The 14,673-nt window shown below is 37.0% G+C and overlaps 1 protein-coding gene across 7 annotated transcripts in view; it reads left to right on the top strand.

Annotated features, from left to right (window-relative positions):
• The window catches only part of USP45 (ubiquitin specific peptidase 45), a 52,812-nt gene extending 40,078 nt beyond the window's left edge, over window positions 1-12,734 (top strand). For 2 of the 7 annotated variants that reach the window (XM_048299509.1, XM_048299508.1), the window contains exons 12-18: window positions 232-288; window positions 1,645-1,788; window positions 3,043-3,712; window positions 5,393-5,490; window positions 5,868-5,954; window positions 6,405-6,558; window positions 7,886-9,045. In XM_048299509.1, the coding sequence (XP_048155466.1) occupies window positions 232-288; window positions 1,645-1,788; window positions 3,043-3,712; window positions 5,393-5,490; window positions 5,868-5,954; window positions 6,405-6,558; window positions 7,886-8,019 (1,344 nt within the window). In that variant the 3' untranslated portion in view covers window positions 8,020-9,045. Of the gene's footprint in view, window positions 1-231; window positions 289-1,644; window positions 1,789-3,042; window positions 3,713-5,392; window positions 5,491-5,867; window positions 5,955-6,404; window positions 6,559-7,885 lie in introns of those variants that run through there. The other 5 variants (XM_048299512.1, XM_048299510.1, XM_048299511.1 and 2 more) reach the window with 5 other exon arrangements.
• Window positions 12,735-14,673: the final 1,939 nt, after the last annotated feature.

The following is a 14,673-nucleotide window of genomic DNA, read 5'->3' as shown; positions in this document are numbered from 1 at the left end:
CTTTGTGTCTGTGTGCTGAAGCTTTGTGTGGTATTAGAAAGAAAATTTGAGCTAACTTAATAAATTTTTTTAAAAAGTTAGTGGGAAGTTCTTCATTGTAGTTTCATACATCTTGTAAGTAATTAGCTTTTTGTATAGTTTTTGGTAATACATTGATTAAATAAAGGGAGCTATGTACTAAGCCCACATACTGTTCTTTGTGTTTAAGTGAACTTTCTCTTTTTCTTCAAGATTTCAACAGTAAAAGAACCTTTCATTGATCTTTCACTTCCTATAATAGAGGAGAGGGTAAGAAACAGAATATGTAATAAGTAACTATTGCTTCCAGTGGATTGTTTTTAATACCCTTAAGAAGTTATTTATGCATATACACATAGTTTTGATTTCAAGCCTAAAAATGTAACCTTGTCCATAAATACATGTACTGTTATCCATCTATTCCTTATATGATTTTCTACATATATACATATATATATAGGCATACACTGTCATAAGTGCATATATCTTTAAATTAGTCCAAACTTGGATCAAATGCCCCTAGTAACTTAGAGAATATATAAGTCTGATATTAGCTTAATTTAATCGTGTGTACTTATATAAATAGAATGATTATAAGCATTTTCTTTTTTTGGAGGTCCAGAGAGGCAGATTCTAACCTATTGGTTTGCATCTAGAGAACCTGAGTCCCTTGGGCTGATGTTTACCTACAAGATGAGACACTGTAAAAATGGATATTTGAATATATTTGTTCTGGTGTTCTCAGCATTTCATGGATTGCCTCCATTAGCTGCAGAGGAGCTGTGTTCCTTTGAAGGCATAAACTGTTTTTTCAGAACTTGGGCTTTTCATTTGAGAGTAGTGGGGGTGGGTTGAGAGTGGTTCTTCCCTCATCCTGCATATATCCATCTACTACATTTAAGGGAGAGTAATTAATGTAATATTTTTTTCTATATAAAATGTATTCTCCTCCAAACACCAATTTTTTTCCACAACAAATTCTTCATCTTCGTTGGTGCATTGAGTGCAGATGCCTGTGGGAATTAAGGCTTTAGCAGCATTTTGAGTATCTGGGCCCTTGTGCTTCCTGGCTCTCATGTGTAACAAGGAAACTTTGTGGGTTCTGTTTGAGAGCAATTTCTGTGGGCATTTAGCAGTTGCTGCACTTACTTGAGGATGGGCATTACTTTATAGTCATCACTTTCCTTTACAGTTGAGATGTGCTGCTGCCAGTAATGTGATGGGGGTGTGTGTGTGGCAGTTCTGTTGTCACAGACTGCACCAGGCACTGACTTGGGGACCTGTGTCCCTTTTGATAAAGTCACATCTCATACAGCTACACATGTGTTTATACAATAATAGAATAGATTATTTTGTATTGTATTACATACAGAAATTTTGTATCATTCATATTCCTTGTGGCTTTCAGTTGAAGCTTCAGAGATAATGACAGTGAGTTTATGATTTAAAAAAACATTAGAAAGTAGTCTTATGTCACAATTCAGGGGGCCATTTAATTGTTTTATGTAGGTCACTGTTTTCTAAAATAAACAAAAAAAATCCACCTACATTCATCTTTTCTGTAGGTTGCAAAGGATTAACAAAATTGACATGTTGCCTTTCCTGATTTCCTGTCTAATTTCTTAGGTTGCAAAACCTGTGCCCTTGGGAAGAACAGGTAAAAGTAAAAGTGTACAGGAGGCAGATCTTGGTCAGTATAATTGTTCTTCTATCGGTACACTGAATAATCAACCCAAAATTGTCAAGAAACACACTTTAACAAAAGATAAGGTAAGAACTTATATACTCACACTAACCAGTCATCCTGAGTTAACTGAAGTTTCTAGGGTGACTGGGAACTTCCAGGGAATTTTGACACATGTCAGTCGGGTTTTATAGTATACATATAGCTGACATAGACTCATTTTAAAATATTTAGGTCATCATTAGAAGCATAAGAAATGACAGTCATTGGTAACCATTTAGCTTTCAGTTACAGCATTTCATTTATAGGGAAAAAGAAAATCTGCAGGCTAGTTTCAATTCATGTTGCTTTTGGGACTATTGCAAATGTCTGTGCTCTGTTGAGTACCATAAAAACTCTCCTGAATCAGGTCCTAACACATTAAACACATGTGAAGAAAAAATAACCATATAAAATAACCATATAAAACAATGATAGGAGAAGAGAATGAGAGAGAAGTAGAAGAAGGACATGAGGTAGAAACAAAGGAAAGGATGGAAAGAAGTAGTGCAGAAACATTGTTTTAGAAGAAAAGCCCTAAAACTCAACCTGTTGAGGTGAGTGGAAGGATTTCCATTGGTACCACTGCAATTTTGATCCAATTCAAATAAAGGAAATAAAAAAGAGGAAGGAAAGTTGCTCATTTCTTCTGGAAAGCAGCCAAAAAAAAGAAGGCAAGAAAAGAGTCATGAACAGTTGCAAATCACCTAAAATTATGGCAGCTTTGTGGGTTTGGTTTTTTCAATCTATAGGAGTAGTTTTCTGTGGAAGCAATCTTTTTTTTCTTCTTGCAATCTTGATTTTTAAAAAGTCAATTTCAGGTAATATTCAAATCAGCAAACATCCTCCTAGGGATGCTTTAGTTAATTCTATGATAAATGCCTGCAAGGTGAGTTGAATTTTTTCTGGGGCTGTTCATCAACTAACGCCTCTCATGGGAGGTGAGGGGAGTAGCTTAAACTTGAGAACCTTTTAGAAGCTTAAATTAGATTAGCGAATACCACTTCAAATGTGCTATCCACAGCTGTCACAAAGTGAAAGTAATTAGTTGTGGGAAGTATTGATCTCTCAGTAAGTATAATGCTCTTAGCTGACTGGGGTGTAGGTTTCTAATCCTAAATTAGTATTAAAACATCTTAAGGAACACAGCTATCTTAAACATGAGAGATGAAGAATATAAAACAATATAACCCCCCAAGAATTTGCTTTGAATTTGAATCATGTTTCAAAAGATGTCAGCTTACAAATCTGCTTTCTATTTCTCCCCTCTATTACCGAATTAATAATGCCATGATTTACAGAATCAATTGAACCATGAGAGACGGCTTGCCAGAAAAGCTTCCTCAAAGGAAGAAGAAAGAAGTCCTGTTATCATGCAGGAAAAAGCCAAAAAGCTTGAGCTGGAAGGTAGCTCTGGTGTCCTGTACTCCAAAGACCCCACTGCTGAGGCAGCTGTCAATGGAAGCCAGACAGAGGGCAGTGAGAAGGAAGCCAGCCGCTCTGAAAGCAGCTTTGATGCAGACAGTGAAGCCTCAGAAAGCGAAAGTGCTTCTAAGCAAACAACTTTGAGCCCACCCAGCAGCGTGTCTGGTGTGCACGTCAACCACTTAAACCCTAAAACACCACACAACAAGCCGAGCAACAGCAACGAAGAGATGATTTCCAGTGCCATATCCAAGCTTAGCTTCTGTGAGCCTGTAAATGAAGATAAGAGACCAAGCTGTGGCGATCCAGCATTGGGCTTATCAAATAATTCCATGTTCTCAGTAGGCAAATCCTCACTATCCCAAACCCCTCAAAATGCTTTCCAGACACTTTCCCAAAGCTACATAACTAGCTCAAAGGAATGTTCTGTTCAGTCCTGCCTTTACCAGTTCACCTCTGTAGAGCTCTTAATGGGGAACAACAAGCTTTTATGTGAGAGCTGCACAGAGAGGAAACAGAAGTATCAGAAGAAAACCAGCTCCACAGGTAAAGTGCTTGTACCTCTGGACCGTTTCCAGCATTGCCTCCCAAAGCCTGTGTGCTGGCTGCTCTTCCATTGCTCCAGCACGGGCCTCCCTGCTGTGGCTAAACAGAAAATGTCTCCCCAAGCAGAACTTGCTTGTAACAACTTAAAACTTCATCAGGCAATGGCAACAAGGCTAATTTTTATATTAGAACATAATTGTAGATGTAACATAGAATTTATTTTGCACCTTTATTCTATCCAAGATAATGAATTTAAAGATGACCATAAACTGAGTATATGCACTGCTCGATACTAATCTTTGCTGCTGTTTCTGTTCCTTACAATCCTCAAAGCTTTGAAATAAATGCTGTAATATTCAGCCCCAGTAGCTTACATACTCAGGGAAGTAATGTAATTATGTATGGAAAAGGGGCAAAAAAAGAGAGTTGTAATGAAGAGAGGAAAAAAAACTTCCAGGATTTGTAAGAATGGAGATGAGAGAGAAGTACCTTCTTCTGACAATCTTTTCCTTGATGCTTGTATAGCCCAAGCATTCACTGAATAAGAAAAACAATTTAAATTTCATGAAAAATAAACATTTTAAGAGGATTGGGGGTTTTTTGGTATCGAAATTCAGAATAATGAAGAAATTAAGCTCTTCTCATAATCTGTAAATAAAATATAGAGGGATGTCTTATAATAACAAAAAATTGCCTGTTTGCTGTGCATTTATAGATACCTGAAGAGATACAAGTTAAGCACGAGTAAATTCAGAAAAATTAATCTAAACATAATATTTTATAATCATTCCTGTAATCATCATTGGACTGTGCTATATAAATAACACTTGGGTTCCATGGGCACCATGAAAAACGGAAAAGTAAAATCAATTCACAACTAATCATTATTTATTTTTTCCTTCTAAAACAGAAGATGTAAGAGGTCACCTGATTAAAAATTAACCATTATACCTCAAATGAACTATTTTCTTTTGAACATATGTAAAACCAGTAAATTAATTTTGTCAGCAAAAATAAATGCTAGCGACATGTTCTCTTTTACTGTGGAGCTTTTCTGTGGAGTTTTCACTGTGCTACTTTTGGTAAGAGCCCTGTGTTCCGTGCCTTATGCACCATACGGGGTTTGGAGGCCACATATCCCAATCCTGTATGCTCAAACCAATAAGTTATGAGGCTTCCTGAAGTAGACAGTTCTCCTCAGACCTTTCTCTTAAATAAGTATGAAGTATGTAGTCATTCAGAAAGAACTGAAGAATGGAAAACTAAACTCTCAGTGATTAGGACATTAGCATAGATAAAGAGACTTGTGCCTTCCAGTTTTTGTCCAGGGATCATCCATTTATTTTAGGTTTTAACAGGAAAGTTGGGTGCTATAGTAACAGACAATGTAGGTATCTCAGTGTGCAAGCTGACCTAGATAGTGTACAGGCTTCCTGCTTCTGATCTGATTTGCACAAAACTGGCTAAAATAATGCTCAGATTTTGCAGATTATGTTTATTAATAACTAGAAAAATGAGAAAATATTCTTCTGTTACTCCACAAAATTTCCCTTGTGTTTTATATAACAAGTACAAAACCATCATAGCATAGATCTATTTTGTCAGATGTTTAGAAAATATTTTAAAAATTCCATATGACTGTCTTCACTTTAAAAATTATTTTGATATTCATAAATACAGAAAAGAAAATGGAAGGTGTCTACACAAATGCTCGGAAACAGCTGCTGATTTCTTCAGTTCCTGCTATTCTTATTCTCCACCTGAAAAGATTCCACCAGGTAAGAGGCCAAACCCCTCTTGTATATTCCTCTGCCCCACTGGTGAACAAGCAATTCTTCAAGTGCCATTGTGATCCCAATGCTGCCTTTTTAGATGGAGACCTGGTAGAAGCACTGTTTGAAACATGCTGATGTTGTGATTATCCTAACACCTTCAGAGTGCATTTAGCCATCCTGATGTATCCAGGGAAACCCCTTATGTGTCTGTCATGCTTATGTGTAGCAGACACTGTATTGAAAACATAACAAGGTTTAAATCAGTTAAAATCTTACTCTTGGATTTGGTTAATTTTAATAGTATAGTGATATACCTTATCTTTAAAAAGCTTCGTAGTAAAAATATTTCTTTTACAGTCTTCCTTTCTGTTCTTTTGAAGGCTGGTTTGAGTCTACGGAAAGTAAACAGGCATGTGGATTTCCCATTGATTTTAGACTTAGCACCATTTTGCGCTGCATCTTGCAAGGTACCATTTCAAATCTTTATTGTACTTCAGCAGTTGTTGTCCTGATCACAAGTTAAATTGGATTGATGATGACGATAATGATGATTATTTCTTCCTTTTTAAATTAAATTACAGAGTGAATTTTTCAAATAGTGTCCTGAGATCAGAACTGTAATTATATGCAATTCCATTCATGACAAGAATATCACAGATGTTAGCTAGTATTAGTTAAGCTGTGGTGCCCTGGTGATGTTGGTGTATCTAACAGCATTAAGGACAAGTATTACTGCCTCTATGGTAACTAAATTAACAAGACTACTGAGTACTTGTAATAGAGGTGTTTCACTGTTGTAAATGCTGTAGATGTCTGTTTGCCTCTTTCGGAATAGTACTGCTGATAGGTACTTAAGACACCTGTAAAATTCATTGTGAAATAATTCACCTTTGTTTTCTGTGTTTCTGGGAATGCAGAACGTTATGGATGGTGCAAGAGTGCTGTATAGTCTTTATGGAATAGTGGAGCACAGTGGGTCAATGAGAGGTGGTCATTATGCGGCGTATGTGAAAGTCAGGACATCTTCCAAGAAATTGCTAGAGCATATTTCTACCACTAAAACCGTTCTGGGTACGTACAGACAGAGCTTCCTTTCCTTCACTGTAAACCAAAAGCAACTGTCTACAGGGATTTATAGCAAATAATTTTTTAGCTGAGAGTAATCTGTGATTTTTAGACAAGTTGTAGAAACCCCATCCCAGCATGTGCTCTAGGCCAGGTTGGATGGAACTCTGAGCAACCTGAACTAGTGGAAGGTGTCCCTGTCCTTGGGAGAGCTGTTAGAACGAGATGATCTTTGAAGTCCCTTCCAACCCAAACCAACCTATGATTCTATTAATTGTTCTCTTTTGTTGTTGTTGCACACAATGCATATCCTATTTCTGCTGTTAATCCCATATAGAGCTGAGTGAACAATGGAATTTTGATTCAGCCATTAAACAGATAATTGAGGGAAAACTTTCCTCTCTTTCCTAGTCAAAATAATACATCCAGTATTTGAAAATGGTTTAGTACACCAGTCAAATCCATGACATTAAATTAAATTACATTTTCTAAATATTTGAGCATTTTATGTATCTTATGTATTTTAGGATTGGGAATTTTTTCATACTTAAAAATCTGGAATACTCTGGTCTAATGTGAACAGCAGGAATCTTTTTCATGGAAGATATAAGGTTTGGTGTAGGGTTTCTGTTTGAGAAGAGCACACTAGTTCTTACTAATACTTGATGGATATGCAGAATGAAATAAGTTGCCAGGACAGAATCAGAATCTATTAGTAAAAGATTTGTGGCAGCAATAATATGTTACGCTGTCAAGAGTTGGGTAAATATATTTACTCTTTCCCTTTTGGGGGAAAGTGAGAACCAAGCATTATCTTTTCTATCCTATGTTGTATCACTTTGCATTTGAAGCTCATTTCCAGTAAGACAATCTTTTACATTATTCATGACATCCAAGTTTCCTTCAGTCTAATGCTTGTCTTGCAATGATTATTAGAACAGATTAGATCTTTTCATGTTCTTAATTTTACACTGGTCAGCTTTTAAAATAGGATCTTTTTTCAATGTCAGAACTGGTTGTGTTCTAGTATAACTTCCTGTTGGAACTCAGCAAGCTGTACTTGAAATGTCTTTGGCTTTCTAAAAAAAAATGAAAAAAGCCATGGCAGCATCATTGCATTGTCTTCCACCAATTTCTATTACAGTGCTCTTTGACGTGTAAGTTTCAAACTTACATGTCAAACTTACATTCCAACTATGAATAGTGGACTGCATCTAAGTAATGAATTACTCTTGTGGGTTAGAAGCTTTTCTTGCTTTTCGAAATAGCCACTGTATTTGTTTGATAATGTTGTGAAAGACAAGAAAAAATTTCTTTTGCTTCTGCATTTCAGGTTTAAAAGAAGCCATGGGAACATCAGGAGGACAGTGGGTGTACGTTAGTGATGCCCATGTTCAGATGGTTCCAGAATCAAGAGTACTAAATGCACAAGCATATCTACTTTTTTATGAAAGATTATTACTATAATTCTTAACACTTTAATTTCAAAGATGGTAGTGTTATTTAGTTTATCTTATTTAAAGCTGCAGTGGTAAGAGTACCTGTAAATATTGTGCCTTTATCTTGTAGAGAATTTATCATATTTTGACTCTGAAGTTCAGTTAAACTATCATAAATATCTGAATGATTCTCTTAAAGTATGCACTTTGCCAAACTTTTAAAATTCTGGTTTCATTAAAATGCAGTACCATTAGAATGTAAGATGATGTCCTATCCTACTGAGGTCTAGGGAAAGTTTGTTTTTGATTATAATAAAGATAAGCTTTTGCCCATAGCTCTAGAACAGTTGAGAATAGAAATACTGATAGCGTTAAGTGCCTGGATTTGCTGGTGTACAGTAACAATACAAAGTGTTCAACTTCTTTTGATCCAGCCCAGACCCTTCCCATCACTGGGTTGGATGTCAGCTGTTAAGATTCCTGCAAACAAGAACCTGTCAAAGTGTGTCGCTTCCATGTTTAGTAATTGGAAAGCAGAGTCCTTCCAGAGTGGAGTAACAACAGCTGTCTCTGGGTAATGCACTTTCCTGATAAGAGCTGGGAATAGATTGGGAAAATGATGGCTTCTAAATAGTGGCAGTGAACCCTCAGATACCCAGTACCCTTTCAGTTGTCTGCAACTGGCACTGGTATAGCAATGTACTCCTGTTTCAATATAAGTATGTACTTGGTGTGCGTAAGTATATCCTCCGAGATACATACACACACCATAAATCCATCAACAGATATTGTTATTTTACCTTCTAGGAAAGAGAATTGCAAATAATTTCTGTATTTAGTAATTTTTCAACTTCACAATTATGACAATGTACAGCATATAAGCTTGTGTATGTACAGAGTTTAAGCATAATTCAGTAAATGCTGTTACTTTTGGTTCTAAACATGAACTGGTTTATCTGTTCCTGAATACTTTTCTGACAGGAGTAATAAACTATAAATTATTTTTGCACTGTGTGTATGAGTTGGACAGTAAATGATGACTTTTGCCCTCTGATACATGTCTGGACTTCCTTTTGTCAGCAGTGGGGGACAGCAGGTGTCCTAGTGGCAGAACTGGTTTTTCTAGACTTTTTGACTGCCCTGTTTTGAGGTGTTACTTCCTTTGGTAATTTCTTATTTCCATCCCAGAGAGTAACAGATACATTCTACGGTCAAGACCTGATGACTACTTGAAGTTACGTGGTAATTAATTTATTTAATAAGCTGTTACTGAAATACAAATTACTTCTGTAACAGTTCCATCCTCTATGACTTGCTCTTTAGTAGAGAAAAAACTGTTAATACATGCTTACTGTTTTCATTTATAGTAATATTTTTTTAATGAAAAAACATCCTGTCCCTATTACTGTCTGTAGCACATGTTGTCATACCTAGCTGCCTGACTCTCCTATTCCCTAGTTCTGTTTCAGAGCTTCATCCCACTTGCATTCCCTCTTTTGCATGAGAACATGGCAGAACCTGCTAGAATTGCATTTGCTCAAACTCCTTAGGTGTATCTTACAGCCACAGTACTTGCACATTCTTGTGCAGGCACTAAGGATTGTAGGCCATACAACTGATTGTCATAACGGAGTGAGCCCCTGGTTGCACAGGATTTTATTTTTAAAAGGAAAACTCCTCTGTTCAGATCAAAATTAGGCTATGTGTTTTAGCCAAAACAATGGGGTTTTTTCCTTCTACAAATGAAAATTGTCTCAGTCTACCCAAAAGTAGTAAAACTGAGAGAAACCAAGCAGCCAGCTTTAGCCATCTGTATTCCAGCTAACAACATCTTAACCTGAGTCTACACTAAGTAAGAAAGAAAGATGTTTAGAGGAGAGTTGGTTAAAATACCCTAATTCTCTTTTAGCTCCTTATCTTCCCGTACCATTCATCCACCTACACACACCGGCCTTCTCTTTGTATGTAATTGATTAAAACTCAGAATTAGTTACAGGCAACAGTCATAGCAAATGGCAACTAAGTGTCACTTGTGTGACACAATCTTGCTAGGAGAACTCCACCCTAAAGCAGACAGACTGAGTAGCTGATGCCTGACCTTCCTCCTTTTGCTGACTATTGTAAAACTACTGAATTTAAGTACCTGTATTGATCTACTTTTTAGCCTAGAACTACTTCCCTAGACTGCACAACTAGGAGAGAAACTGAACAAGGTTCTTAACCTGTTACTTCTTACTTTTTATGCCATTTTCAGGAAATTCCTGAGGTGGTCTTTGCTTCTTTATATCTGGAGTTTGCAGATTGGACTGCTGAAATTTTCCCAAGTGGACATAACTGACTAGGATGCCATAAAAGATGCTGGCAGGATTATTTTCTCATTAACAGCCAGGGACCATTTACTTGTGTTTAGGTATTTTACAGAACATGGAGAGAGAGTACCATGAAAAAGAGCCAATGCCTTTATCCAAGATAGCCATCACTGTTGCCCCTGGATGAGGCATTCTGACTTGAAATAAAAAGCTGTGTTGGCAGGAGCTCTAAGCCTTGAGTCAGGAACAGGTATGAAAATACTACAGAAGGAAGCATTCTCTAAAAATGAAGGCAACAGGTGAAGTTATGCCTTCGAAGTGAAAAAACTGATGACCAATGCAAGACGTCACACACAATTGTAGATGCAAGTCATGGTGTCCTTTAGACAGACATAGGTTTTTGTGTAAAGTTTGGCTCTAAAGAAACTACATAAATGTGTGTACTGAAGACTTGTTATAGTTCCTTATCAGGACTTGGAAAAGAAGCTCAGAGAATTCTGGGAAAACAAGGGTGTACATCCTGTATGTGCTAGAATGTTAAATATGATTCTAGAGTCTAGGAGCTGCCGTTTCCTGCAACTGCCAGATGTGTGCACACTACTGAAAAGCTATGTGTTTTCAGAATTTAAGTGAAGGGCTTGAAAGTTTAAGATTCTCCTTAAAATATCTTATGTTACCAACCAAAAATCTCTTCAGGCCTACAGCATCTACTCTTTACAGAGCTTCACTATATTTTTGTGGTCCCCCACCCTGAGAAAATGCAGTAACCTGTGTCTTCGTGTGGAATAGTTTCAAAAGGGCTTTCTCTTCGTCCCACCCTTCTCTTCTCACAAGGGCACCACTACTTTCTTCATCAGCCCCATCTGTTCTTTATGTTTTTGGGGTCTCCATAGGCCTCTGTGTCAATCTCTTTGCTTTCATTGATCCTTAAACATAATATAGTGGTTCCCAATCTCATTACTTACTCTGTGAACTTGCAAAGCTCTTGCAGGAAGAGCTACTGTAGCTGTAGTCGGGCCTGTCCTCACCACCACACTGGCTCTGCCTACAGGCTGCGACACCAATCCCTGAGAAAAGCTGTGACTCCTGAGCAGCTCTCTGCTGACCAGTCACAAGACAGCTCCTGTAAAACAATTACAAAGGATTAAAATTAAACAGTTCCTCACTCACCAGTAAGTAAACTTCACCCATGGGAATTACCTGATTTACATATATGGACAACTGGAACCCCCTACAAAAGTTTCCCCAGAACAGAGACATCAACAAAGACCACTGCATCAGCTAAGCAGTTAGTACAGATTATAAGAAAGAGCTTTGTTATCTTTGGATTTATATATAATTTATGCCAAAAGTGGCAAAAAGTGATGGGGAGGTTTATTATACTAACCTGTCTACAATATGTGTACAGACACTATGTTTGCATTAGTCTGTTCTCCTAAGAGATGGCTACAAATAGAGGGGAAGGAAAAACAAACCCTGAACTTTGCCACCCAAAATGTACACACTGAAATCGCCTTTGTTTAGAAAATTACATCCATGCAGTCTGCCAAACCTTCCTCCCCTTTCCCATCTGCACCCTCTGTATGTATCAATGAAGTGCTCTTGCTAATGGATTTCAAGTGGTAGCAGGTGAGAGTGGTTTATAAATTCATTAAAAGGCTGAAATGTCTTAACTTCACCATTTGCTTCTCTGTATGCTTCTTTTTTATACTAACACAAACTGGATCATAAAGGGACATGAAATTAATGCATCTCCATTCTCAACCCATTATAAAAATCTTATTTGAACATATTGGTAACAAACTAAGAAAGGAGTAATTTCTTTAGTAGAAACTCTAAGATGTATTAAAATGGGAACAAATTAGATGGGAACAAAGAAAGCATTCAAATACAACTCTTCTGTTAACAAAAATTAATAAATTCAATTTTCATTAAAAAGTGGTAACACACCTCAGAAAACAGCTTTACAGCAGCCCTGATTAAACAAAGATTTGATATTCCTTAGTTTTCAATATCTGGACCCTCTTTTGCTGTACCCTGTACAAATTCATGCCTTCATACAAAGATTTATATATCTATGTGAAAGAAATGCCACTACTGTTCAGTAGAATCATTTTAGTCGAATTATTTTAGAACAAATTATTATTGCTTCTGTGTCTATTTGCTGTATCTTAGGCTGTTATTTTGCCAGCTGTTCTAGCTGTTGTACCTCTCCTGTTGGTGTATAAACAAATTGCAGAAATGGTGGAAAAGTGATTATTCAAAATGATTCGTAATCTATTTTTTTTGTAAATGAGATTATAAAATATATTTTCAGATGGATGTCTTAGTATAAGTCAAAACACTTGACTTGCACAACATTATATAAGACGTCTAAGTGAATTTGTATGTTCTAATAAAACAGTTGCAATGCATTGCAACCACTTCAAAACTACTTGGTGTACATTCTACTTTATATAAAGTTACAAATATTTCCGTCTTCATTTATAGCAGTAGAAAACACTAACTTTTAAGTGTCAAGAATGTCTCTTATGTCTATTGCAGCTTCTACTATTTTTCTAGTACAAAAGGTAAAGGTGCAGCACTGCTTTTAAAAGAAAACAGAAGAGCATTTATTCTGAGTGGGTTTATGACTTCTTAGTAATTACCTCATTGCTTTGCTAGTTTAGGAGTTTTTTTGCTTTTGGGCTGTGTAACCTGGGAATCATTGTAGTGTACTCAGTAGGGAAACCACTATGTCAATAGGCACCATTCCCTATTTAGCCATTCCACAAAGCTGAGTTCTGATTCGACGGTCATTTATGCATGGAGATAATGCCTGATCATGTGTGCCTGCATTTACACAAAAGGCAATCAAAGTAATCAAAAATCTTGTTGCTGAGTCCAAAATACTTGTGAGCAATGAATCAAGCATGTAAAAGTTTCATCTAGTTTTCATTAATTTCTTTTTTTCATCTGTTTGAACTAATAGTCTGACTCTACTCTGCAGGTATTTAAATAACAAATAGTATTTTTAGAATTGGACTACAGTGCTGATACATGGTACATTTCTTTTGTAGATTTCTAATTCCAAATATTACTAAGTAAACAGGGTCTTACATACAGACTGTATTTTAAAAACACAAGTCTTACCAGTTTTCCAGTCTATCCTAGGTGCTTTAACAAGTTTCTGAGAGTATAGCTGCATTTGTCATCTATTTATTTTGTCTTTTTATCTGTTATATATTGTTAGAAAAATATGTAAATAAAATATCCAGCCATGTGGAAAACTGTGTTATTTAAATATAAGCTGTATGTTGTACCACTGAGTTCACGTATTTTTGCTTTTGTCCTGTCTCACATCATCACTGCCTGTGGAAGAGCTCCCCAGAGATGAATCTGTATCCTTGAACACTTAAGCTACCCTGGTTATATCCCTGGCCTTACCCCCTGTAACAAAGGGCATAAAGTTTGTTCCCTTTACAAGAACTGAGTTCTGTAATTCTGTGATAAGACTAGGACCAAGAGTGGGACTCCCTCACATGCCCAGTTTCAGTAGCAGCAGGAAGGTTGTCCATCCATAAGCATCACTCCAGAGTTCTGTGAGTCGACACTGGACAGACTTAAAACTTCCACAACACTTCTGTCCATGGAAAGCACTTCCACAACACTTCTGCCATTCCACGTGACACAAAAAGGGAAAAATCTAGAACACTTCAGCTAACACTAATATGTAGCCTAAGTGGCATTGACAAATCTTACACTGAAATCATTACAGAAGTTTCTTGAAGCCTTCAGTTTTCTACAGATTTATAAAAGTTAACTTACTGTGTTACTCTGTGTGGGTATTAATATAAAGTGTTATGCAATGATCAGAGAGACTGGGGATGTTTTAGGCATTTGCATCCATGACGCTGAAGGAAGGGAAGGCAGTGATCACATTGGTAAGTAATGTGCCAGCTAATGGAAACCTCTGCTCCACACAAAGGAATGGAATTACTCAGTCCCTGCCTACAGAATCATCCCCAGTGACGATTCAAGAAGAGCTGTTTACCGCAGGTGTTTTTGTTTTTCCTTCGTACCTTAAAACAAAAGGAAAAATTCAAGGTAGAACTCACAAAAGTTAATTTGGATATTCAGAATAAACTACTTAGAGAATTGTCCTGCTTCACAAACACTCCTGATAGCCATCCGCTGGCCTGACTTTGAATGCTGACACCCTGCAGCTGTGCAACACAGAAGTTACTGTGTATTTCAGTGTAGGGCCATTGCCCAGAGCCTGTCCGCTTACGTACTTCCACGCTTAGCTACCAGCTCTACATACTTCTTCACGTCGGCCCCGCACTGGAAACACGGATCACACTCTGACTAGCAGTTACCTGTGGAGCCACGGG

This window comes from Corvus hawaiiensis, chromosome 3, assembly GCF_020740725.1.
Source record: "Corvus hawaiiensis isolate bCorHaw1 chromosome 3, bCorHaw1.pri.cur, whole genome shotgun sequence".
Taxonomy (NCBI): domain Eukaryota; kingdom Metazoa; phylum Chordata; class Aves; order Passeriformes; family Corvidae; genus Corvus; species Corvus hawaiiensis.
The sequence above is the reverse complement of the archived record's forward strand: the minus strand, read 5'-3'. Positions and strand labels throughout refer to the sequence as shown.